General features: G+C 35.8%; 1 protein-coding gene across 3 annotated transcripts in view; it reads right to left on the reverse strand.

Moving 5' to 3' along the window:
* OSBPL8 (oxysterol binding protein like 8) overlaps positions 1-26,223 on the reverse strand; it is a 187,813-nt gene that overhangs the window by 114,119 nt on the left and 47,471 nt on the right. The window contains exon 2 of one of the 3 annotated variants that reach the window (XM_029204668.1): positions 17,506-17,606. In XM_029204668.1, coding sequence (XP_029060501.1) covers positions 17,506-17,547 — 42 coding nt within the window. In that variant the 5' untranslated portion in view covers positions 17,548-17,606. Of the gene's footprint in view, positions 1-2,183; positions 2,992-17,505; positions 17,607-26,223 lie in introns of those variants that run through there. The other 2 variants (XM_029204669.1, XM_029204671.1) reach the window with 2 other exon arrangements.

Genomic DNA, 26,223 nt, shown 5'->3' on the forward strand with positions numbered 1-26,223 from the left:
TGGAACCTAGAAAAATGGTACAGATGAACCGGTCTGCAGGGCAGAAGTTGAGACACAGTTGTATAGAACAAACAAACCAAGGGGGGAAATACGTGGTGGGGTGGGGATGGTGGTGTGATGAATTGAGCAATTGCGATTGATATGTATACACTGATGTGTATAAAATTGATGACTAATAAGAACCTGCTGTATAAAAAAAATAAATAAAATTAAATTAAAAAAGAAAAAAAATTCTGTTAACAAAGAACAAGCTTTAAGCTTGTTTTAGAAGCATCTTTATGTCAAAAATCATACTCAGTAGCTTCCCTCAGAAACCAACTTCCATGCCAACTTGCTCAATTCTTTCAATGGTACCATCTTACTTTGAATCACTCAGACCTAAACCCTTGAGTCACTGAGACTCTATTTTCCCCCCAACATCTGATTAAGTCATTAAATTGTAATTAATTTTAAATAGACAATATCTACTCACATCTAGTCCTTTCTTTCAATTCCCATTAATACTAACCAGGCCAGACCCACATCACCACATTTATCAGCTTTTGCATCTTCCTTCTAATAGATGTCCCTGCACTCAGTCTTACCTTACTCATTTACCTACTACACTAAATATTGAAGTTCAAACACACAATAAAGACATGGTCCCTATTACTAAGAATATCACCATATATTGAAGACTGTATATACTGTAGTACAGTAATTCATTTGACTTTAAGGTAAGTTATCTCCACCCAATCTACACAATATTACTCATTATTCAAGCCAGACCTATCATTAGCAAGTCATTTAGCTGTTCTGAAGTTTATTTTCTCCTCTGTGAATACACAATTATTAAACCTTACAACTTTCCAAAGTTGTTGTGAGGCTTAACAATAGTTTACATGAGTGTACTTTATAAATTTTTGTTAAAGCATTATACAGACATAAGGCAGAATTACTGAGTGGTACAGTAAGTGACAAAGACTAAGAAAGGACCAAGAAGGGAATGATTAATTTACCAAGTTAATTCCCTAACCTATCACTTGGGCCATGTGGCTCCTCCACTTAAAAATATTTGATAGCACCCATTCTTTAGGAAAAAAATCCCCAACCCTGATATTTAAATCGTCTACAATTTGACCCAATTATTCATTCCACAGAAATGTTTTGATCTCCTATGAGATAGCCTTGCAACTCCAAAATTTCACTTATCTAAATTATCTGTCTAGTAAAACTGATTGCTCAGAGCAATCTGCAATATTCTGCAAAAACATTGTTTTTGCTTCCCTGTTCAATAGCTCAAAAGTTCCCTGCCTTGAAGGCTCAACTCAAATTGCCAATTCTGCTACCAAAGTTCAAGATGAAGTGTATCTTTCCCCAACACTAACTTTCTAATACCAGTTCTTTAACAATGCATAGTTATCTCATAGTATTTCCTCTACTGCTACCATAAATAGGTAAAAATTAATTTGTTATTTAACTTTTTTCCTAATATTACAATGGTCTAGTTATAGTGTTGTCAAATAGAACTACTGGACAATTCAAGTCTAGCACAACCTTACCTCTCCCCAGCTCAACCCACTGACCACTCTCTAGCATCTGTCATTGTTGACCACTCCTTTTCTCAAAACTCTCCCCCCTTCCTTAATTTCCAAGCTATTTTCTCTCCTTTCTCTCCTTTCCTCTTTCTGCCTGGCCCCCTTCCCCTTCTTTTCCCTTAAGATAGTTATTTCCCAAGGTTGCAGCCTAGAATCTCTTTTGTCCCCATGCAACATGCTTTCCATGAATGATTCCACTGACTTGATTTTTATGGATTCTATTCACTGACAACTCCCCAAATTAGTTTCCCACCTTAACCTCTCCTGAACTCCAGCCCCTTAGGGCCATCCCAATCACTCTCCTGGTACACTCATTCTTATTATCCCAGAAAAAATAGCACATCCTTGGTAAGGGTATTCCTGACTTCCTATGCCAGGCATAACAAAGGGATACTCACTCCATCTGTTTTGTCACTGCATCCTTCTATCACGCAGAAGTGCAGCGGGCAGCCATAGAGCTCCATGTGTTCCTAGGGACCTGTACTTCCATCTTCCTGAGAGAGGAGGTAGAAAGACCCCTCACTCACCTTTCCCCTAAACCTCAAAACTTACAGCCCAACCACCAGTCTGCATAAAAGATTTGTGAGCTTCGCACTTGGCTCTTACCTCTGCCCAGAAAGCTACCTTTAGGACTCTGTTTAAAAGTCACTTCATCAGGGGCTTCCCTGGTGGCGCAGTGGTTGAGAGTCCACCTCACGATGCAGGGGACGCGGGTTCGTACCCCGGTCCGGGAAGATCCCTCATGCCGCGGAGTGGCTGGGCCCGTGAGCCATGGCCGCTGAGCCTGCGTGTCCGGAGCCTGTGCTCCGCAACGGGAGAGGCCACAACAGTGAGAGGCCCGCGTACCGCAAAAAAAAACAAGTCACTTCATCAGAAGACTTCCATGATATTCCTAGAAAATAGCAACACCTATCTCCAATTCTGGTACTCTTCATCCTCCTTACCCTGCTTTATTTTTCATCACAACAATCATCGCACAGCACAGTATATATTTATGTATATTTTTTGTCCTTCTTCAATGGAATGTTAACTCCACTAGAGTAGGAACTTTGTCTATTCTGTTCACTGTCGAATCCTTTAAGATTAGAACAGAGCCTGGCACATGGTAGACACTCAACAGACACTGAATGAATGAATGAATAAATGCATGAATGAAAAAAAGGCTCAGTCAGTATTATAACCCTAATACCTAGCAAAGAATTTATTATACATATGTAGTTTGTTGAGTTCCTCTGTTTATTAAAGGAATTAGTTTCAATTCTCCTATGACAAAAAACAAGTCTTGCTCATCTTTGTATTTTCCAAAATTTAACATTCTGCATGCTTAAAATATATATGCAAAGAACTAATATGGGCTAGAACCATGAAATCTGAGTTCTAAACCTATTCTAAACCTAAGTCGATCAGTATTTCCTAAGTAAACTTGAATAAATATTTTGAATTTAGTTTTCTTATTTGCTCATGACATCTGTTACAGTACTAAAATTCTGTTATACTAACAACTCAACATAGAAAATTATCTCAATCCTAAGAACATCCTTAGCTGTAATTTAAAGCATATTTGTATTTTCTTCCACTATTAGTCTTTGGCCATTATATGCCCGAAGTCCATTGCTAGAAATTCTCCCATGCTTTTTCTTAAATAATTCTGTCCTTCATAAGTGACACTGGTACAAATTCACTACCAGTTTTTGGTAATGGAGCATAAATTATATTTATTCTGGTACTAGTGGTCCCTTGCCAGGTTTAAACCAACCTCCTTCATCAAGATCTTCAGATACAAAGGAAGTTCAAAATCAATCAATGTGATGTCAGTTGTAACTAATGTGAGACTGCTGGTGAAGTCTGTATTTATAAAATAAGAAAAAAGTTAACTGTCCACTAAAAGAATTAAACCGATGACCTTGGCATTTGACCTCATTAACATGTTCCTCTATATCTGACCTAACCATCCATAGTTACCTGAAAAGGTTATGAAGTAACAGCTCAACAGAAACCATGTTATCACATCACTATCATGCCAGGCTAGGTATGATAATTGGTTATATGAGGCAGCTCACACACATAAATATTTCAGTGTATGATGCTTAATCTTATGACCTGTTTACATAATTTCGAGTTTCAGTTTGAAATAAGAGCTTACATTACCTGCAATTTCGTTTTGACCAATTCTTTACACAGATACATGAGCCTACATTCTATAATGAATCATGACCAGGAATTGAATTAAGACATAAGAACTGTATAACAAATACCTTCTTTCCTTCTGAAGTTCTATTCTAACAAATCATTCATTAGTAAATTATGTTGATCAAGCCACAGGCAAGACTGCTAATGATAACATGGAAATGTCACCCTCTGTGACTCATAATATCTACCACATATAAAAATGCAGTCAGCAACTCCTCTCCATGTGTCAGCAACTATGTGGTGCCAAAATGCCAAAAAATTCACCCTGGATAGAAAAATCAAAATTAGTTACAGGAGAACCAAACTTTGGGTTAAATAAAATACATCATGGATTGCACATTTTTCGAAGTATACATTATTTTAGGTAATGTATGTAAAAACTTTAAAGGGATGTTTAAAAGGCTAGGTGTAATACAGATCAGTTTACAACATAAAAACATTAGCCTTACATTCAATGATATGAATAACAGAGTATCTGTATTTGAATCCTAACATGGCCCACTGACTAGCTTATGTGACTTAGAAAAATTACTAACCCCTTTAGAGCCTCAGTTTCTTCATCTCTAAAAACAGAGTAATATCTACTTCACAGTACTATGGAGGGAATTAAATGAGAAATTGTGTGAGACATCAATCCCCGGTGAGGGCACATAGTAAGACTGCAAAAAATAATGTTTTTTCTCTACACAAATACAGTAACCCAAATAGGGAAAGTGCAGATTTTAGAAATCTAGGGGGAAAAGGAAAATCCAGAAGGGACATATTGTCTGTTTTGCTACTATGACCCGACAGGTTTTAACTGTCTTTTACCTAGTTTACAAAACTGTATGCTAACTTGTTCCATGGGCTAACCATCTCTATTTCTATGGTTCTCAACCTTAGCTGGGCAATGAAATCACCTAGGAGACTTTAAAAAGTACTGATGTCTGTGTCTCACCCTCTAAGATTCTAATTCAATTGAACAGCCTGAGCACTGGGATTTTTCAGCACACCCCAGATAACTCTAATGTTCAGTTGGTTGCCCCTCCCTCCAATATCCATAATTCTGTCAAGATAATTTTCCTAAACCACACTCTGAACAGGTTGTTTCCCTACTCAAAAAAAAAAAGAAAAAAAAATCAATGGTTTGACATTACATTAAAAACGAAAATCCCAAACTGTAAAACATAGTATTCAAGGCTCTGTATAATCTGATTCTAACATCATAGGTGAGAGGCAATACAGGAAAAAGATTAAAGCTTAGCCTCTGGAGACAAAATGTATCCCAGTTCTGCCACTTACTAGTTGTGTGACCCTGAGCGACTTTCTTAACTCTCTGTGTCCTCATCTATTTACTACTGAGATAGTAAATTATATTATCTCATAGGGTTATGTGAAGATTACATGAGTTTATCTACAAAGTACTTAGAACGGCTCTGGCATGTTATAGAAATTTTAAAAATGTTAGTTGTTATTCATTTCCTCTAGCTTTATTTTCTACTAATTCCCCTAAAGCAGCAAGCAATATTGCCTCTGAGACCTAAAATATGCTCCAAACATGGTGTAGTCATAAACCTGGCGAGGTACTATGTGTATAGATACGTTCAATGATGGTAGGCTAGTTTTTTAGACCCAATATATGTTCGGCTAAAATTAAATTTCACGTGTGTGTGTGGGTATACATGTACATACACAGATACAAATATAAATTCATATACATATATGTAAATTCATTCCCTCTCTCAAGCTCTTTGTTGCTCCATTGCTGTTGTTTTTACCATATTAAACTTAAGGTGACTTCTGAAGTAGTCACAAGTTATTGAAAACCTACTGAGGTGAGGTCTGGATAAATATCCCTTCATTGCTCTATTCTCACTAGACAGTTGGACAGGTAGAGATTTTCTTGAACTTTTAATCAAATTTTATCTTTATGTATCTCCAACATGCTGAAATTCTAATCCTTCACATGTCTTTCTGAGGTTTTGTGGGACTCTCATTTTATTTTTTTAAAAAGCAGGAAGAAATTTAAGATTCTTAAGGCACATAATTTTAATTAAGAGTTAAAGGTGGAGCTATGGATGTCTTGGCTTTTACTATATCCTGCTTATAAGAAGCATCTGCATGTCTTAAAACTTAGGAGAAACAGCAAATGATAATGCTTATGAAAAACCTTCAAACCATACTTTTAAAATCTGAATGACTGCAATGTTATGGATATTGAAAGAAGTAATAAATCTTTAAAGCCAAGTCTCCACCTTAAGTCTAATTTAGCAAAACAAATAACTTTCTATTGGGTAAATGACATAATCTATTTACTTGGGAGTGAGCCACCTTAACAGACTTCTGATTTTTAAACTGTGGGCATGTCACAGCTGACAAAGATCTTAATATAGATGAACTGTCCAACAGGGCTGCTGTTCTTTTGATGTTTTTGGTCCCCTTTCAGCCACCACCTCAGCCAACCTTCACACAGGGAACACAAAGCCAAAAAGAAAGTAAGCAACTCTTTTTACAAATGGGAACTGAGTTACTTACCAGTGAAGTAACTAACACCCTCCCTGAACCCATCACTAGAGATGGATGGATGGGGAGCAAGCTTCAAGCAGACAGAGAGTACGGTACCACAGATGGAGGAAAGGCCAGGGGGCCAGAGTAGGAGGAAGACCTGGGAGCCATCTTTCTGGGCCTTTTTCTCTCTATAATACTGGACAGATCACTCTCCACTGTGTCCTTACTACCATGGCAGAACACGATTTAATACCAACCAGAGGCATTAAACAAAGTTTTAATCACTTTTGTTTCTAAATTGTTTTTAAATCAGTTGCAGTATGCACACAACAAGTGCAGGCAAAGACCCTGACTACTACCTCCCACTGTTCTTTCCCCCAAATGAGCTAACTGATTACAACTAGGGAGGCAGCTTGTCGAAAAGAATTATGCCCAAAGCAGAAATACAGAAAAATTCCCTAAGAAACAGAATATATGAGTGGAAGGAGCAAATGAGGAATAATGAAACAATGATTTTAACAAGAGATTCTTCACCCTAAGACATGTATTCCCTAGACAGACCAAAAAGTCCCTGGGTTCTTACCTTTCTATCTAGGACAGTATCAGATATTCCTAGGAGAATATTATTTCCAAGAAAGTACAAGCTCACAAACAAAAAAAATTAATATCCTAAGAAGCCCAAGTGCTGAGAAGGAAAACTGAACAATCTCAGTAGAAGGAAAGAAAATTAGTAAACAAAAGCCATCAAAAACTTAAAATAACCACAATAAATATGTTCCAAATGATACTGGAGGATACTGTAAAAATATGAAGCATGACCAAGCAATCACAAAAAAACAGCTAGTAATACTGGGTATAAAAATATTATGGTGAAATAAAGTATACAGCAGATTTGAACAGCAAAACAAATATGATACAATAATAAATTAGTGAGTCAGAAGAGTGGTAAAGGAATTCAACAAAAAGGCACAAAGAAAGGAAAAGATGGAAAATATAGAAGTTAAGAGAGATTAAAGAAGCAAAACTGCTATTATATTCACAAAATAGGAGACCCAGAGAATTTTTTAAATAAAAAATATTAAATCTTAAATAATTTTGAAACCTCCACAAAATGGATAAATTTCAGAAAAATATAAAAGGCTTTAAAGACTCCTCCACCTCTCACCCCTAGACATACCTACACAAAACCACAGGCTCAGCTGTATAAGGATTGAAAAGAAAAAAAATGACTATTATTTGCAGATGATATGAATCAGATAAAATAATAAATCTAATAAAACAAAATACATAAGCATTCAACCAATATTGTTAAATATAAAAATGAAAAAAGAAAAAAAACAAACAAAAAAACTCCTTGATATAGATCATGTCTGAATGCTAGGTACAATTATGAAATAGGCAAATTTTATCTCGATCATCACTCCCTCATTCCTAAAGGCTCTATCATAATTCTTCTTTCCACCGTCAACTCCCCCTGCATCTCCAACACACCCAATCAACTACTGGGTCCCTCTTTTCACATCACATAGCTGCCAATTATTTGTCTTTAAAGTGTTAGTTACTGAATGTTTAAATGAGCAATTCTCAAACTTTTGGGTCTCCAGACCCCTTTCCACTCCTAGAAATTACCAAAGACTCCAAAGAGTTGTTGTTTATGTGGATTATATTTATTGATATTTGCTGAATTCAAAATTAAAAGTGAGAAATTCACTATCTTTGCCAGGTGATCACAGTCAACATCAAAAGTGATAAGTCATGTTGATAGTGTATACTTTTCCATAATGATGTGATGATGGCATTTTACCTTTGTGGTCTCCTCCCCAAAACCCAGTCTAATCATGAGAAAAACAACAGACAAATTCCATTTGAGGGACACTGCAAAATATCCTACCAGAACTCCTCAAAACTGTCAAGGTCATCAAAACCAAGTAAAGTCTTAAGAAATTATAACTGCCCTAAAACTCTTAGAGGAAAAACATAGGCAGAACACTCTTCGACATAAATCACAGCAAGCTCTTTTTTGACCCACCTACTAGAGTAATGAAAACAAACATAAACAAATGGGACCTAATGAACCACAGAAGCTTTTGCACAGCAAAGGAAACCATGACGCAAAGACAACCCTCAGAGTGGGAGATAATATTCGCAACAAAGCAACTGACAAAGGATTAATCTCCAAAATATAAAAGCAGCTCATGCAGCTCAATATCAAAAAATGGGCAGAAGACCTAAATAGACACTTCTCCAAAGAAGACATACAGATGGCCAACAAACACATAAAAAGATGCTCACTAATTATTAGAGAAATTCAAATCAAAACTACAATGAGCTATCACCTCACACCAGTTAGAATGGGCATCATCAGAAAATCTACAAACAACAAATGCTGGAGAGGGTGTGGAGAAAAGGGAACCCTCATGCACTGTTGGTGGGAATGTAAATTGATACAGCCACTATGGAAAACAGTATGGAGGTTCCTGAAAAAACTAAAAATAGAACTACCACATGACCCAGCAATCCCACTACTGGGCATATACCCAGAGATAACCATAATTCAAAAAGACACATGCACCCCAATGTTCATAGCAGCACTATTTACAATAGCCAGGACATGGAAGCAACCTAAATGTCCATCAACAGAGAAATGGATAAAGAAGATGTGGTACATATATACAATGGAATATTACTCAGCCATAAAAAAAGCCATAAATATTACTCAGGTCATAAAAAAATGACCCATGAAATTGGGTCATTTGTAGAGATGCAGATGGACCTAAAGAGTGTCATACACAGTGAAGTAAGTCAGAAAGAGAAAAAAATATATCGTATATTAGTGCATATATGTGGAATCTAGAAAAATGGTATAGATGATCTTATTTGCAAAGCAAAAATAGAGACACAGATGTAGAGAACAAATATATGGATACCAAGGGGGAAGGGGTTGGTGGGAGGAATTGGGAGATTGGGATTGACACATATACACTATTGATACTATGTATAAAATAGACAATTAATGAGAACATATTGTATAGCACAGGGAACTCTACTTAATGCACTGTGGTGACCTAAATTGGAAGAAAATCCAAAAAAGAGGGGATGTATGTATATGTATAGCTGATTCATTTTGCTGTACAGTAGAAACTAACACAACATAGTAAAGCAACTATACTCCAATAAGAATTAATTAAAAAAAATAAAGTAACATTAATAGTAGGTTTTTTGTAGATTATTTTATCATGTGAGGAAGTTCACCTCTATTCCTATTTTTCCTAGAATTTCTGTTGTGAATAAATGTTGAATTTTATCATTTAAAAAAAAAAAGAAAGAAAGAAATTATAACTGCCAAGAGGGCCTTAAGGAGATGTGATGACTAAATGTAAAGTGCTACCCTGATGGGATTCTGGAATAGAAAAAGCACATTAGGTAAAAACTAAGGAAATCTGACACAAAGTATGGACTTCAGTTAATAATGTATCAATATGGATTCATTAATTGTATCAAATGTACCATACTAATATGTTAGTAATAGGGGAAAGTGGGTACAAGCTACACAGAACTCTGTACTATGTTCAGAATTTTTCTGTAAACCTAAAAATTGTTCACAATATTTCTGTAAAACTCTTCCAAAAAATGAAGTTTATTTAAATTAAAAAAAAAAAACACTGCTTAGGAAAAAATTAAACTAAGAAAATTTGAAAACACAAGAATATACAAGCATACACTCCATTAGCCAGCAGAGCAATGGCATAATCACACCTCATACAGTCTTGGGAAAAGTGCACTGTACGTTCACTAGAGAATGAGAAACAAAGCAAATAACATCAAATACCACGGTATTACTACGAAAATAATTTTGACCTCACAGATTCTCTGAAAAGATCTTGAGTTCCATAGTCCTGGGAACACACTCCGAAAATCTCCAAGCATAATGGAATACAAAAGATTTCTGGCTTGGAATTCTACTGATATACTGTGTAGACCACTGGCTATTTCTTTTACTATTTCAAAGCTAACCCTTTCTCTAATTTAGCTCTCCAAACTTATTGAAGAGTCCCATTATATACCTTCAAAATGTTTACGTTATATTATTCAAGCCTCTAATAGAATTAAGAACAACTTTTAACAGGTACAAAAGAAAAAAAAAGATACAATAAGAATCTAAGTGCTCAAACAATAGGAAATACTGAGTGATATTTTCCCACTTGGGAAGTTCAAACATTACAAATATTTAAGTACTGCTGTTAATTTATACTCCTACTGAATTAACAGATCTAAGCAAGGATCATCAATGGCCGCTATTATCACAAGAAGAGAGACAATCAGACATTATGTGCCTCCTGATGGTAATACAGAACACCATCAATGAAGTATTCTTGTCATGAAAAATTGAACCTGAATCTGAGCAAGTCTCAGATTAGAACTGTCTACTGACCAATTTGCACGAAATATAAGTAACTGAAGAATACATTAAACAATCACCATGGGGGCAAATCCAGATTGTGGGAAACGCTATAGGACAAACTACCTTATTTCCTCAATAAACTGGAAAAGGAAAATTAAAAATTGAAAAGGAAAAATCAAAAACAGATACAGGAGAGACTTAAAAGATTAAAAAAGACTTAAGTGGCTTAGGAACCAAGTCCAACACAAAGACAATAAAAAGAAATTTACAAGACAATTAGGGGCGTTTAAGCAATGACTAGTTGACTATATTAACGAATTCCTCATTTTTAGAGTAATAATGATATTTATGGTTAAAGTTTTAATGAAAAGTCTTTATATTTTAGAGATATATACTGAAATACTTATGAAGAAAATGATGTATATGGGATTTTCTCAAAAAAGTATGGGGTGGGAAGGCAGGAGTATACATGAAACAAGATTGACCCGAGTTGATAATGCTGAAGATGGGTGATGGGTACATGAGAATTCATTATACTAGTTCATCTTATTTATAAAAATATATTTGAAATTTTATATAATAAAGACTTCAATAAAGATATCTATTAATATTCTTGAATGTGTAATTAATGTAAACTGCTACAGTTAGAAAGCAGCTATTAGGAAGATGAAGTTATTTTAATATAAAAGACAATAAGTATGTAGGTAATAAATTGGTAACTAAAATTTCTAGTTATTTTATTATTTTATATAAGAAGATCTCTGCAATCTAAGAATTTACATAATTTAGGGCCTTAATCTAACTGGCAACTCCCCAGGTGAGTTGCCCCAGAAAACTACCCAATTTTGGATTATTTGGCAATAGGACCCACTTCTCTAGACTGGGATGCACCAGAGGTTAGTACAATGACTGTGGTAGGCAGAATAATGGCCTCCCAAAGATGTCCACATCCCAATCCCTGGAACCTGTGAATATTACCTTACTTGATACAAGGGACTCTGCAGATGTGATTAAGTTAAAAATCTTGAGACAGGGCAGTTATTCCGGATTATCTGAGTGGGTCCAAAGTAATCACAAGGGTCCTTATAAGAAGGAAACAAGAGGCTTCCCTGGTGGCGCAGTGGTTGAGAGTCCGCCTGCCGATGCACGGGACACGGGTTCGTGCCCAGGTCCGGGAAGATCCCACATGCCACGGAACGGTTGGGCCTGTGAGCCATGGCCGCTGAGCCTGCGCGTCTGGAGCCTGTGCTCCGCAACGGGAGAGGCCACAACAGTGAGAGGTCCGCGTACCGCAAAAAAAAAAAAAAAAAAAAAAAGAAGGAAACAAGAAGATGAGTGAGCAGTAGATGTGACAACAAAAGCCAGAGGTTGAAATAATAGGAGGAAGTAACCATGAGCCAATGAAAGACTGCAACCTCTAGACAGTGATAAAAAGGAATGAATTCTCCCATAAGAGCCTCCAGAATGAACACAACACCTTGCTTTTAGACTTCTGATATCCAGAACTCTAAGATAATAAATTTCTGTTGTTTTAAGCCACTAAATTTGTGGTAACTTGTAGCAACAAGGAAACTAGCATAATGACCAATGGTAAAATTTAATAGAAAAGTCTATCTTAGTTCAAGTATAATGACTTGAGCTGCCTTTTGAGAAACTGAGTTACCTATAAACTACATGTGTTCATGCTGAGGCTGGATGACCTGCTGTCAGGGGATACTGTAGGTAGAATCCTTACATTAGGCAGATTGTTAGACTAAATGATCTCTAAGTTTCCCACAAAGACTAAGGGAAAAAGTAGCCACAGGACTCAGAGGTTTGCAAAAGGCTCTGCTGGTAGCAAAATCTTTGTTAAAGATGAAAAGGTCTCTACTAGGCAATCCTGAAGTATACAGCATTAGCCAAACACTTAGCAGGCAGGTCTCAAAGGATATTCAAATGTTAGATAAGCACATGTACCAAATTTGTTGACCCATTTGTAATAGATGAGATAAGAAACTTCACAGCCCTTCTCCATCCATTCCCACTTTAGGGTGGGGAAGGGGTATCTAATAAGAACAACCAAGTGCCATTGCGCAAGAATACTTTAAGAGGATTAGTAATTGGCATAGATAATTTATCATTGAACTTGAATGCATAAATGTCTTAAAGGTCAGTTATTGAGAAACTGTACACCAAAAATACTGTCCTTATAAATATGCTATCACTAAAAACATATAATATACTAAGTTAATAATGATAATGATGAAGCTAAACTAATAGTACAGTTAACCCTTGAACAATGAGGGTCTGAACTGCACAGGTCCACTTATAGGCAGATTTTTTTCAATAGTAAATACTACAGTGCTACATACAGATCAGTGGCTGGTTGAATTGAGGATACCAAGGAACCACGGCTCCGCATCGAGGGTCAGAGACTACCCTACCCCACTCCCACTAATCATTCAAGGGTCAACTATATTTAAACAAGAGAATAAAAATAGCAACATTTAAAATCGGTGACCCGCTGAAAAAATAATACTTGATGTTACCAAAAATTAGGCAATTCCATTAATTTACATGCCTATATACACAAGCTGTATGATGTTGTCAAATGCTATATATAGTAGCTATACTCCTTAGAATATGATTTAAAGCTCTCAGTAAACTCTAATAACATACCAATTTTACTTGACGAGCACTAAATCACAGTAATCATGAAAAATTCACCTAGTAAGTAAGTAAAAATCAAAGTTTCAGGAAGTCGGGTCATCTCTAGGCCCATCAAGAAGATACTCATTTACTACATTCCGAGAATTACTGAACTAAATCACCTTTGCAGTTCCTTCCATTTCAGAAAGCATCTGATTCGAACTACCCAATTTAAATTATAATCTTAAGCAAGAGTTCCTCAGTTAAGAGTCCCTTACAATACTATAAAGATCTACACATATTTTTTAAATTTTTATTCTCTTCTAAAATGTCAGTTATATAATCAATTTTTAATACAACAAAAGATTTTGACCTCTAATAGACCTCATAAAGTAGTTTCCTCTGGTAACAGAAATAATTTATAAGATATTCAAAAGATATGACTTTTCTTAAGGTAAGGAACATATTCAAATTTTTTTTAATCTAAAGGTATATTTCACTTATTTAGTTTACTTCAATCTATCAATAAAAATTTGACCCCTACACTTAAAGGATTTCTTAGTGGTTAATTTCCAAAGTGATATGAGTTCTGGACTTTTACATAGTTTTTTAAGACATATATTAAATGTACACTTGTGTTCTCAAGTATATAAGTACAGTATAAAAATGCAATTCATATTTTTCAGTATTTACTACCTAAGACAAACAATACTACCACAAAAATAGAACTAAACACAACTGGAATAATAAATGAGCAAATGAATTTTTAAAAAAATAGAAAGCATAATCTCATATAAAAGAAGAAAATTGAATAAATGGACACTAAAGTCAATTGAGTCCAAGCTTCCACTACCTCACACCAAGACTACGATAGTAGTTTCTTTTTTTTTTTTTAGTAGTTTCTTAATTAATATCTTTCTCTCTCACTCCTCTAAATCACCTTATATCCTGCTTCCAGATTCATCTTGTCCACTTTTATAAAAATATTCAATGACATACCGCTGTCTACAGAATCAACTTCAAAATCCCTGGTCTGGCACTCAAAGCCTTCCCTAAGTTTGGTCTCTATCTGCCATGTTGATCATTATTCTTGTAAACAACATTCCCTTCCGATCTACCTTATTCAATTTTTCTACTCATTTTCCCCTGAATAAACCCTAAACAATTAATTTCCTGTTTAGCCTTGCCTCTTGCCATCCTCCCTTCTTAGAATGCTCTCCTTGCTCATTCTCAATCTTATGATCCCTATTACCTATGCTATTCAGAGTTTGTGTTCTCTTAAGAAAGCTTCTCTAACTACCCCAGTGTATAACAACCGCCCAATTGTCACAACTTGTATAACTATGCCTTGCTTATGTTCCTCATTTAACACTTAGTAAATGCTATTATTACCTTATCTATCCATCCCTCTATCTAGTCTTCTCAAAAATAAACATAATTCAGACAGACCACATTGTAGATCTCTTAGCATCCCCTTCACTGGGCGTAGTACTCTGCACAAAGACTGCATTCAAAAAAAGCTTACTAATAATATTCTAAAAACTAGTGCATGCAATCAGATTTTTTACAACACTGCTACCTCATACTGACATACTGCTTTATATTTTCAAAGAACTTTCTGGTTTCACTAGATCATATTGTCCCTCTCAAGTAGGAAGGATGAGTATTCTTGCTTATATACTTTTTATTGAAGTAGAATATCTGCCTCAATATCTTAGGTAGCAAAAATGATATTCAGAGAAAGTGTAAAGCCAAAATTACCCAACAGTGTCGGGCTTTTTTTAATGTGTTTTATTGCTTCTCCTGCCTCTTAACTTTCTTTTTGGAGAGAAGGCTGAATATTAATAATTATATTAACAATAACAATAGTGGCTTTTATTTATTGGATATTTATAATGTGCACAGATGGTAATAGGCATTTTATAGACATATTATCTCAAATAAAACTCAACAACTCTTGGAGGTAGATATTACTATTATCTTTATTTAATAGATGAGGAAAACTGGAAACCCTCAGAATTTAATTAATTATGCAGGTCATACGACTAAGTGACGGAGCTCAGATTTTAACACACAGCCAAATGTCTACGGAGCCCATGTTCTTATCCACCTCTCCTAGATCTAAACAGTAACTAGCTTAGGCCATGCAGTTCAAAGGTGATATTTTATAAATAGATAACTCAAAGGTGGACCTCAAGATTAGTTTCAAATACAGAATATTTCAGTAGTTCAATTTTTGGTATTATTGTCTCTAAAATGAGCTACAATATTTCATGGAAGAAGCTTAATGAACAACAAGAAGAAAACTGCTCTCGCTGCTTTTTTTTTTTTTCAACATCTTTATTGGTGTATAATTGCTTTACAATGGTGTGTTAGTTTCTGCTTTATAACAAAGTGAATCAGTTATACATATACATATATCCCCATATCCCCTCCCTCTTATGTCTCCCTCCCACCCTCCCTATCTCACCCCTCTAGGTGGTCACAAAGCACCGAGCTGATCTCCCTGTGCTATGGTCTCACTGCTTTTTAAATAACTTGTTCTAACCTCTCAATATCAACAGAATTTAGAATAAAAAATGATTAAAACTTTATCAATATAGATATTCTGATACAGAATTTAATACTATCTACTTAGATATTTACTCTAAAAGGTAACAATAAATTTTAAGCAATTCTATTCAGAAAGACAGATACATAGTCAACATCTTAGTAGCAAAGGAAAGTATTCAGAGACAGACAGACAGACCTCAGTTCCATCACTTACACTGTGAGCTTTTAGAGAAGACCATTAACCTCCCTGAGCCTATTTCCCTATCTTTAAAAGTGAGGATAAACAAACATCTACCTTTAATGGCTGTTGTGAGGACAGTCTGAAAAAGTATACACTTAGAAAACAGCAGTTGTTATTACTGGTATTTTTACTACCACCAAAAGATTTTAAATATTTTAGCTAAAAAAAACTTAAGAAAGTCCATTAACATTAAATAAGAAAATATTTATGGTAAAGTAAATATCATGTTCCAAGACAAGGCTTAATCTGAACTTTTTTTTCTGAAGATATAGTGAAAACAAAATAACCTACCATCTGTTTTCCATTTAAAATCGCCGTTACAATAACCTTCTTCATAAACCAATCTATGTCCATGTCCATTTTATTCTCTATTAACAAGTTATCATTTTAAAGTTTAACTTTTCTTTGACCATTAAAGAAACAAGTTTGAACCAGAAATTCAAAAAAGGTTGGGACCAAGTTAACACAAGTAAACAAAACTGCATTTTGCTATCAATCATTAGACTGATCCTACATTTGAGCCTGAACAAAGGACATTCACTAAATTAAAATGCACAAACACCTCAATTTAGTAGTGACTCTCAACTTCATAGTAGTATGAAAGACAGAAAAGTTGGCCTCTGCATTATTCCAATAATGTAAATTTGTCACATAATCTACTATCTAACAAATCATAGAGATATCACCTGGCTACATTTTACCCACTGGCACCTTTACTTTAGGTAATACAAACATCCCTAATAATCTATAAATCAATATTTAATGGAATCTTTAGAAAAGGAGAATTGAAAATGAAATGATCCTAGAGCAAAATGTTTTCGTACGGTGACAAATAATCATTTAATCCACATCCTACTGGTGAATTTTTATTTTTTTTTAAACTTATTGGATAAGGTACACTACCAGTACCCCTACCCATTTGTTTTAATTTCAGAATACAATTCAATCACAACACAAGGCAGCAATATTTATTAAATCTTTATACTTTTATATAAAGAATATATGTGGCAACTGCTCTTAATTCTGAATTATTTTAACTGTTTCATTCTATCTACAGCTGCACATGATGTGAAATTTACAGGCATTTAATTTCCTTAACTGTTAACAACCTCTTGATTTCAGTAAGGCAAAAAGTTTCTTGAGGAAAACAAACACAAACTATTACAGTATGTCTTACACTATATGGCTGAGAAAGCAAGGGAAAAGAGGTAGGAGATAAGGCAGAAATAGCAGAAAACTGGGTTATGTCTTAACAAGCTTTAAACTATCTGTAATTTTCATATCAACAGAGGAATTAAAGTACTATTTTAAAATACTTTTTTTAAAGTTTGTTTTAAATACATTTTTAAAATAAAATGATGGCTTACATCAAACACTTTCCAGCTGTAGATGATAGTACCTTATTATGCTGTATTTGAACCACTCACCAAAGTTCGGTCAGGTTCTCCATCTGCCAAACCAGCCTCCATAGTGAAAGAAGATAGGTTTACACTTCTCTTTCCATTAATATTTAGTCATCCTGTAAATCCTAGAAGAAGAAAATCATATGTATTAGTTCTGGTATAAAACTGTGATAAGTGGGAAATAAAGCATTAAGTATATAAGGAGAGAGAAATCATTTTAGGCTGAGGTTATTGGGAAATCCAATAATGGAAAAAAAAAAAACAGATTTTGCCATGCACCTTGAAGAATGGTAAAAGTTCAGCAAAAATGAAAGAAAATATTCCGAGTGAAGAGGACTAGCAAGAGCAAGGTTAAAGATATAAGACTGTTCAAAATGTGAAAAGATGATTGAACCTACTTATAACTAAGGAAATAAAATTAGATTTTTTTTTCATTATTACATTGGCAAAAACTAAAAAGTGTGCTACCATCCAATGTTGGTGAGAACATAGGAAAATAGATGTTCTCATGCACTTCTGTGATAAGAATATAAATCAGAACAATTGGGGAAAGGACAATTTAAAATATACATGCTTTAATCCAGCAATTGCAAGGCTAGGAATTATTCCACAAATATATTATACAAATGCACAAAGACATAAATAAACATATCCAACGAAGTAATAGGTGAGGAAAACTGGAACCAGCCTTAATGTCAATCATTAGGGGCTTGCTTAAATTATACTACATACATACAATTGAAGAGCATGCTGCAATTTTTAAAAATGACTTAGTATCTGTATATACTAAACTAGAAAAGAAGACCACAACACATTAGGTGGAAAAAACAAAATGATAGAACATAATATATAAAATACTCTTTTTGTTTCTGAATTTTTCATTTTTACAATGAACATGTATTACTTTTATACTTTTTATTTTGAAAAGTCTTAGAAGTAGGTCTTCATCACTTTTCTTTTGAGCTTTTTAACTAACAAAGCCTCCAAGATGAACTCCTATAGTAATTATATATATTCAGAAGTCTCTAATAATCACTCTAATAATTCTTCCTTAAAACAGCTAACAAAATTAAAACCAAGAAATAGGTACACTTCTAGTCATTTCCTGGAGTTCCAAATCATTTTCTTGTCTTTGCAAGTGTAAAAGGCTGCACTGAAATATAAATACAGGATGACCCATCCTGCGGATACAGGTCAGCCTCTTTCCCCAGCCAATCCTGTCATTGTCCAATGGGCTCAGGAACAAAGTAGCCACCATGGTAGGGATGCAGGTTATGCATGGGTTTAGCAACATGGACCTCCACTCACCAAGACCAACCTGGCTACTGCCACTGCTGAGTGCCAAATCTACCAGCAGCAGAGACCAACACTGAGTCCCCAGTATGACACTATTACCTGAGGTGATCAGCCAGCTACCTGGTGACAGGTTGATTACACTGGACTGCTTCTATCATGGAAGAGGTAGTACTTTATTCTTACTGAAATAGATACTTAGTCTGTATACAGATTTGCCTTCGCTGCACAAAATGCTTCTGCCAAAACTACTATCCGTGGACTTACAGAATGCCTTCTCTACCCCTATTGTTCTACAAAGTACTGCTGCTGATCAAGGAACTCATTTCACAGCAAAAAAAAAAAAAACAAACAAAAAACTGTGGCAATGGGCTAGTGAATTCACTAGTCTTACCATATCATCCTGAAACAGCTGGCTTGATAGAACAGTGGAATGGCCTTTTGAGGACTCAGTGAGAGGACCAGCCAGATGGCAATACCTTGGGCGAGGATCTCCAAAAGGCTGTGTATGCTCCGAATGTCCGATATATGGTGCTGTTTCTTGCATAGCCAAGATTCACAGGTTAGGACTCAGAGGAAGGAAATGGAAGCGGCACCACTGACTATTTATTGACCCACAAGCAAAAATTTTTGTTTATTTATTTTTATTGAAGTATAGTTGATTTACAATGTTGTGTTAGTTTCTGGTGTACAGCAAAGTGATTCAGTTACACATATACATATACATATACATATTCTTTTCCCTTATGGTTTATTACAGGATATTGAATATAGTTCCCTGTGCTATACAGTAGGACCTTGTTGTTTATCTATGTTCTATATAGTAGTTTGTATCTGCTAACTCCAAACTCCTAATTTATCCCTCTCCCACCCCCTTTTCCCTTTGGTAACTGTAAGTTTGTTTTCTATATCTGTGAGTCTGTTTCTGTTTCATAAATAAGTTCATTTGTGTCATATTTTAGATTCCACATATAGGTGGTATCATAAGGTATTTGTCTTTCTTTTTCTGACTTACTTCACTTAATATGATAATTTCTAGGTCCATCCATGTTGCTGCAAATGGCATTATTTCATTTTTTTTATGGCTAAGTAGTGTTCCATTGTGTATATATACCACATCTTCTTTACCCATTCATCTGTCAATGGACATTTAGATTGCTTCCATGTCTTGGCTGTTGTAAATTGTAATTAGAGTTTTCTCTGGATATGTGCCCAGGAATGGGACTGCTGGATCATATAGCAACTCTATTTTTAGTTTTTTAAGGAACCTCCATACTGTTTTCTATAGTGGCTGCACCAATTTACATTCCCATCAACTGTGCAGGAGGGTTCCCTTTTCTCCACACACTCTCCAGCATTTGTTATTTGTAGACTTTTAAATAACAGCCATTCTGACCAGTGTGAAGTGGTACCTCATTGTATTTTTGATTTGCATTTCTCATACATAGCGATGTTGAGCATCTTCTCATGTGCCTATTGGCCATCTGTATGCCTTCTTTGGAGAAATGTCTATTTAGGTCTTCTGTCCATTTTCTGATTTGGTTGGTTTTTTGTTATTGAGTTGTCATGAGCTGTTTGTATATTTTGGAAAGTAAGCCCTTGTTGGTCACATTGTTCACAAATATTTTCTCCCATTCCATATATTGTCTTTTCATTTTGGTTATGATTTCCTTTGCTGTGCAAAAGCTTACAAGTTTGATTAGGTCCCGGTTGTTTATTTTTGCTTTTATTTCTATTGTCTTGGGAGAGTGACCTAAGAAAACATTGATACAATTTATGTCAGAGAATGTTTTGCCTATGTTCTCTTCTCGGAGTTTTATGGTGTCACATCTTACATTGAAGTCTTTAAGCTATTTTGAGTTTATTTTTGTGTATGGTGTGAGAATGTGTTCTAATCTCATTGATTTACATGCAGCTATCCAGCTTTCCCAACACCACTACTAGCAAAAGTTTTTGTTTTCCGTCCCCACAACCTTATGCTTTGGTGGTCTAGAGGTCTTAGTTCCAAAGGGAGGAACGCTTTCATCAGGAGACACAACAGTGATTCCACTGAACTGGAAGTTAAGCCTGCCACCCGCCCACTTTAAGCTCCCCATGCCTTAGAATCAGTAGGCAAAGAAGGAACTTACTGTGCTGGCTTAGGTAATTGACTCTAATTACCAAGGGGAAATTGGACTACTATTCCACAATGGTGGTAAGAAAGAAAATGTCTGGTTATCGGAGATCCCTAAGAGCATTGCTTAGGACTACCATGCCTTATGATTATATTCAATGGAAAACTACAATAGCCCAACCAAGGCAGGACTACTACTGACTCAAACCCTTCAGAAACAAAAGTTTGGGTCACTCCACCAGGTAAAGAAAGAACTATGGCTATCTGAGGTGCTTGCTGAGGGCAAAGGGAATACAAAATGGGTAGTGGAAGAAGGCATTTATAAATACCAGCTACCACTACATGACCAGTTACCGAAATGAGAATTATAATTAGTTATGAGTATTTTTCCTAATTTCGTTATGAATATGTTTCTGTGTGTAGGCATCAATTAACTGTTTTCTTCCCTCTCATCTCCTTGTCATATAACATAAGATACACTGACTTTACATTATAGTGTTTAAGTACTGTTAAATATTTAAGTTATAGGATATCAAGGAGAGTGAACATCACCCAAGGACTTTGCAGCCTGCCCTGCAATTTCAGGCTTGCCAGCCCCCACAATCACAGAAGCCAACTCCTTAAAATAAAGTCACTCTTTCTCCCCCTCTCTCTTTCTGTATACATGTATATCCTATTGGTTCTGTTTCTCTGGAGAACCCTGACGAATACAATATGTATGTGTGCATTCATATCTTGTCCATATAAATATAGATATATATATCTCATCATTCATTCTCACCGCCTTCTGTGCTCTCCTTTGTATCCTCTGTATCACAAAAGCTAAAAGTATGAGAACTCCACTTTGAAAATATCTTTGCCCCTGGAATTTATGTGATTTACATTCAGCAAATGCAATGCATTTGCACAATATTTGGAAGGCAGAAGAGAGGCAGAAACAAGGCCATTTTTCTTCTGAATGCAGTAGACACCTGGACTTTAACAGACATGAGTTTTTACAGTAATCACCAAATGCTCCCCTGCCAGTTCGCTATGTTGGTACTACCAGGCAGCCATAATCAGCAGCAGCAGTGACTAATCTGAAAGCTTAGAACAGCCTTTCAGGCTCCAAACCTCCAGCTTTTCCAAAAAATTTTAAGAATTTAATTCCCCTTACTAATTTCCCTTTTGCCCTAAGTACCTATAGTGATTTGTTGTCCTCAATGAACCTGGCCTGACAAATTTTTTAAAAACTAAATATTTAAAATATATTGTACAGGCTTCCCTGGTGGCGCAGTGGTTGAGAGTCCGATGCAGGGGACACGGGTTTGTGCCCCGGTCCGGGAGGATCCCACATGCCGCCGAGCGGCTGGGCCCGTGAGCCATGGCCGCTGAGCCTGCGCGTCCGGAGCCTGTGCTCCGCAACGGGAGAGGCCACAACAGTGAGAGGCCCGCATACCGCCAAAAAAAAAAAATATATATATATATATATATACGTATATTTATATATATATATAGTACATTAGACAGTAATCAGGGCTGAGAAGAAAAAATTAGGAAGTGAGCAATTATATATGTCACAGTAGTAGGGAGGATTTTAGATAGGAACGACTGAGTCAAGATCTCAGTAACATGAGGGGGGTGAGTTGCTCAAGTATCTAGAAGACCCTCCCAGGCAGAATAGGAAACAGCAAGCACAAAGACCCTAATGCAGGAGTATGTGGCATGTTTAAAGAACAGCAAGGAGACTAATATGGCAAGTGGAATAAGGAAGAGAGCAGTTAGCAATGAGAACAGGAAGATAACTATGTTCCAAATCATAGAGAGCCTAATAGGACAGAAGGACTTTGACTTACACTCTGAATGAGATGGGAAGCTATCTTCAGAAAGGAGAGCAAAGAAATAACAGAATCTAACTTATGCAGGACCACTCTGGCTGCTGGCTGAGAATAGATTACAAATTGGAAGACCGTTGCTATAATCCAGGCAAGAGACCATGGTGGCTTGTGCCAGAACAGTAGCAAGAGGTGTGGTGAATAGTATCAAATTCTTTAAATACTTTGAATATAGAGTCAAAAGGATTTGTTGATGAACCAGATGTAGGGTGTGAGTTTAAAGAGAAGTGGAGGTAGGACTTAGGAGGTCTGTGCCCCGAGGAACTGGAAGAATGAAACTGCCACTAACAGATTTGGAGTACATTATGGAAAGACTTGAAGAGGAAAGAGATGAATATCAGGAGCTCCTTTTGGATATATTCACTTTGAGATGCCAGTTAGACATCTGAATAGAGATACCAAGTAGACAGTTGGACCTACGGATGTGAGGTTGAGGAGGAGCAGTCAGGCTAGAAATGTAAACTGAGAGTCAGCATATAGATGCAATTTAAAACCATAAGACTAGATGAGATCTCCTTGGGAATCAGTGTAGACAGAAAAGAGGACTGAGTTCAGAGCCCTGGGGTATTCAATATCAAAGAATCAATATTTATAGAATAAATGAATAAATCCGAATTTTTGCTTTTCAATTTTCAGGTCAACTCAACATAATTACCTTATGTAAAGACAAAATTACTCTATATAAAAAGCAATCTTGAGAAAGAAGAACAAAGCTGAAGGTATCATGCTCCCTGACTTCAGACTATACTGCAAAGCTACAGTAGTCAAAACAGTATGGTACTGGCACAAAAACAGACACATAGATCAATGGAACAGAACAGGGAGCCCATAATAAACCCACTCAACTATGGGCAATTAATCAACGAAGGATGCGAGAATATACAATGGGGAAAAGACAATCTCTTCAGTAAGTGGTGCTGGGAACATGACAGCTACACATAAAAGAATAAAATCAGAACATTTCCTCACACCATATACAAAAATAATTAAAATCAAAATATATTAAAGACCCAAATGTTAGACCAGAAAACATAAAACTAGAAGAAAACACAGGCAGAACACTCTTTGACATAAATCACAGCAATATTTTTTGGACCTGTCTTCTAAGGCAAAGGAAGCAAAAGCAAAAATAAACAAATGGGACCTAATTAAACTTAAAAGAGTTTTGCACAGCAAAGGAAACCACTGACAAAATGAAAAGACAACCTACTGAATGGGAGAAAATATTTGCAAATGGGGTTAATCACTAAGGGGTTAATAAGCTCGTACAACTCAATGTCACAAAAAGTAAAATAATACCACCCAATTAAAAACTGAGCAGAAGGCCCAAATAGACATTTTTCCAAAGAAGACATACAGATGGCCAACTGGCACATGAAAATATGCTCAACATTGCAAATCATCAGAGAAATGCAAATCAAAACCACAAGATATCACCTCACAATCTGTCAGAATGGCTATTATCAAAAAGACCACAAGTAACAAATGCTGGTGAGAATGTGGAGAAAAGGGAATTCTTTTACACTACATGTAAAAGAATTCCAACTAATGGTGGGAATGTAAATTGGTGCAGCCACTAAGTAAAACAGTATGCAGGTTCCTCAAAAAACTAAAAACAGAACTACCATATGATCCAGCAATTCCACTCCTGAGTATACACCCAAAGAAAACAAAAACACTAATTTGAAAAGATACATGCACCCTATGTTCACGGCAGCATTATTTACAATAGCCAAGATATGGAAGCAACCTAAGTATCCATCAACAGATGAACAGATATGGTATAAATACATACAATGGAGTACTACTCAGCCACAAAAAAAGAATGAAATTTTGCCCTTTGCAGCAACATGGATGGACCTGGAGGGTATTACGCTCAGTGAAATAAGTAGACAGAGAAAGACAAATACTCTATGTTATCACTTTTTGTGGAATCTAAAAAATAAAACAAAAAATGAACACAACAAAACAGAAACAGACTCACAGATATAGAGAACAAACTAGTGGTTACCAGTAGAGAGATGGAAATGGGAGGGGTAAGATAGGGATAGGGAATTAAGAGGTACAAACTACTATGCATAAAATAAGCTACAAGGATATATTGCACAGCACAGGGAATATAGCCAATATATTATAATGACTTTAAATGGAGCATAAACTATAAAAGTTTTGAATCACTATGTTGTACCCCTGAAACTAATATAATATTGTAAATCAACTACATTTCAATGAAAAAAATTTAAATAAAATATACAATGACAAAAAGGAAATTTCAAGTAGTAAAAACAGTCCAAACACCCTAAAAAAAAATTCAGCACTGCATATGATAACTGTAGTTTTTCTGTAGTTATCTTCATCCAATTAAGAAACTTCCCGTCTATTATAATTTTCATGAAAAGTTTAATTTTTAATGACTAGGCACTAGTTTTTGTTAAGTACATTTACGACTCTATTGAAATGAATGCATGTATTTTTTCCTTTGCTATCTTTTTGTGATTATATTGCTTGATTTATTGAATATTAAACCTTTCTTGCATTTCTGGAATAAATCACACTGGAACATGGAAGAAAAAAGCAAAGAAGACTCACACATATACACATAGTAAAAATCAAATCATAACATGACTGAAAAAAGGGAGCAGTCCTCAAAAAAGGAAAAATAGAACACCAGGGCTTCCCTGGTGGTGCAGTGGTTAAGAACCCACCTGCCAATGCAGGAGACATGGGTTCAAGCCCTGGTCCAGGAAGATCCCACATGCCACGGAGCAACTAAGCCTGTGTACCACAACTACTGAAGCCTGCACTCTACAGCCTGCGAACCACAACTACTGAGCCCATGTGCCACAACTACTGAAGCCCGTACGGCTAGAGCCTGTGCTCTGCAGCAAGAGAAGCCACCGCAATGACAAGCCTGTGCACTGCAACAAAGAGTAGCCCACACTCGCTGCAACTAGAGAAGCCACGCACAGCAACGAAGACCCAACACAGCCATAAATAAATAAATAAATATTTATTTATTTAAAAAAAATAGAACAACCATATAATCTAGCAATTCCACTCCTGGGAAAATATCTGGAAAAAAATAAAAATGCTAATTCAAAAAGATACATGCACCCCAATGTTCATAACAGCACTATTTACAATAGCCAAGATATTGCACTTGGGAGCAACCCAAGTGCCCAACAACAGATGACTAGATTAAGAATACGTGTGTGGTGTGTGTGTGTGTGTGTATATATATATATATATACACACACATATATATACAATGGTGGTGGTGTGTGTATATATATGTGTGTGTGTTTTTACATGCAACGGAATATTACTCAGCCATAAAAAGGATGAAATTTTGCCCTTTGCAGCAACATGGATGGACCTAGAGAATACCATGCTTATTGAAATGTCAGAAAGAGAAAGACATATACTGTGTGATATCATTTACATGTGGAATCTGAAAAAGAA

This window comes from Monodon monoceros, unplaced genomic scaffold (genome assembly GCF_005190385.1).
Source record: "Monodon monoceros isolate NGI ecotype Baffin Bay Population unplaced genomic scaffold, NGI_Narwhal_1 Super_Scaffold_6, whole genome shotgun sequence".
Lineage (NCBI taxonomy): Eukaryota > Metazoa > Chordata > Mammalia > Artiodactyla > Monodontidae > Monodon > Monodon monoceros.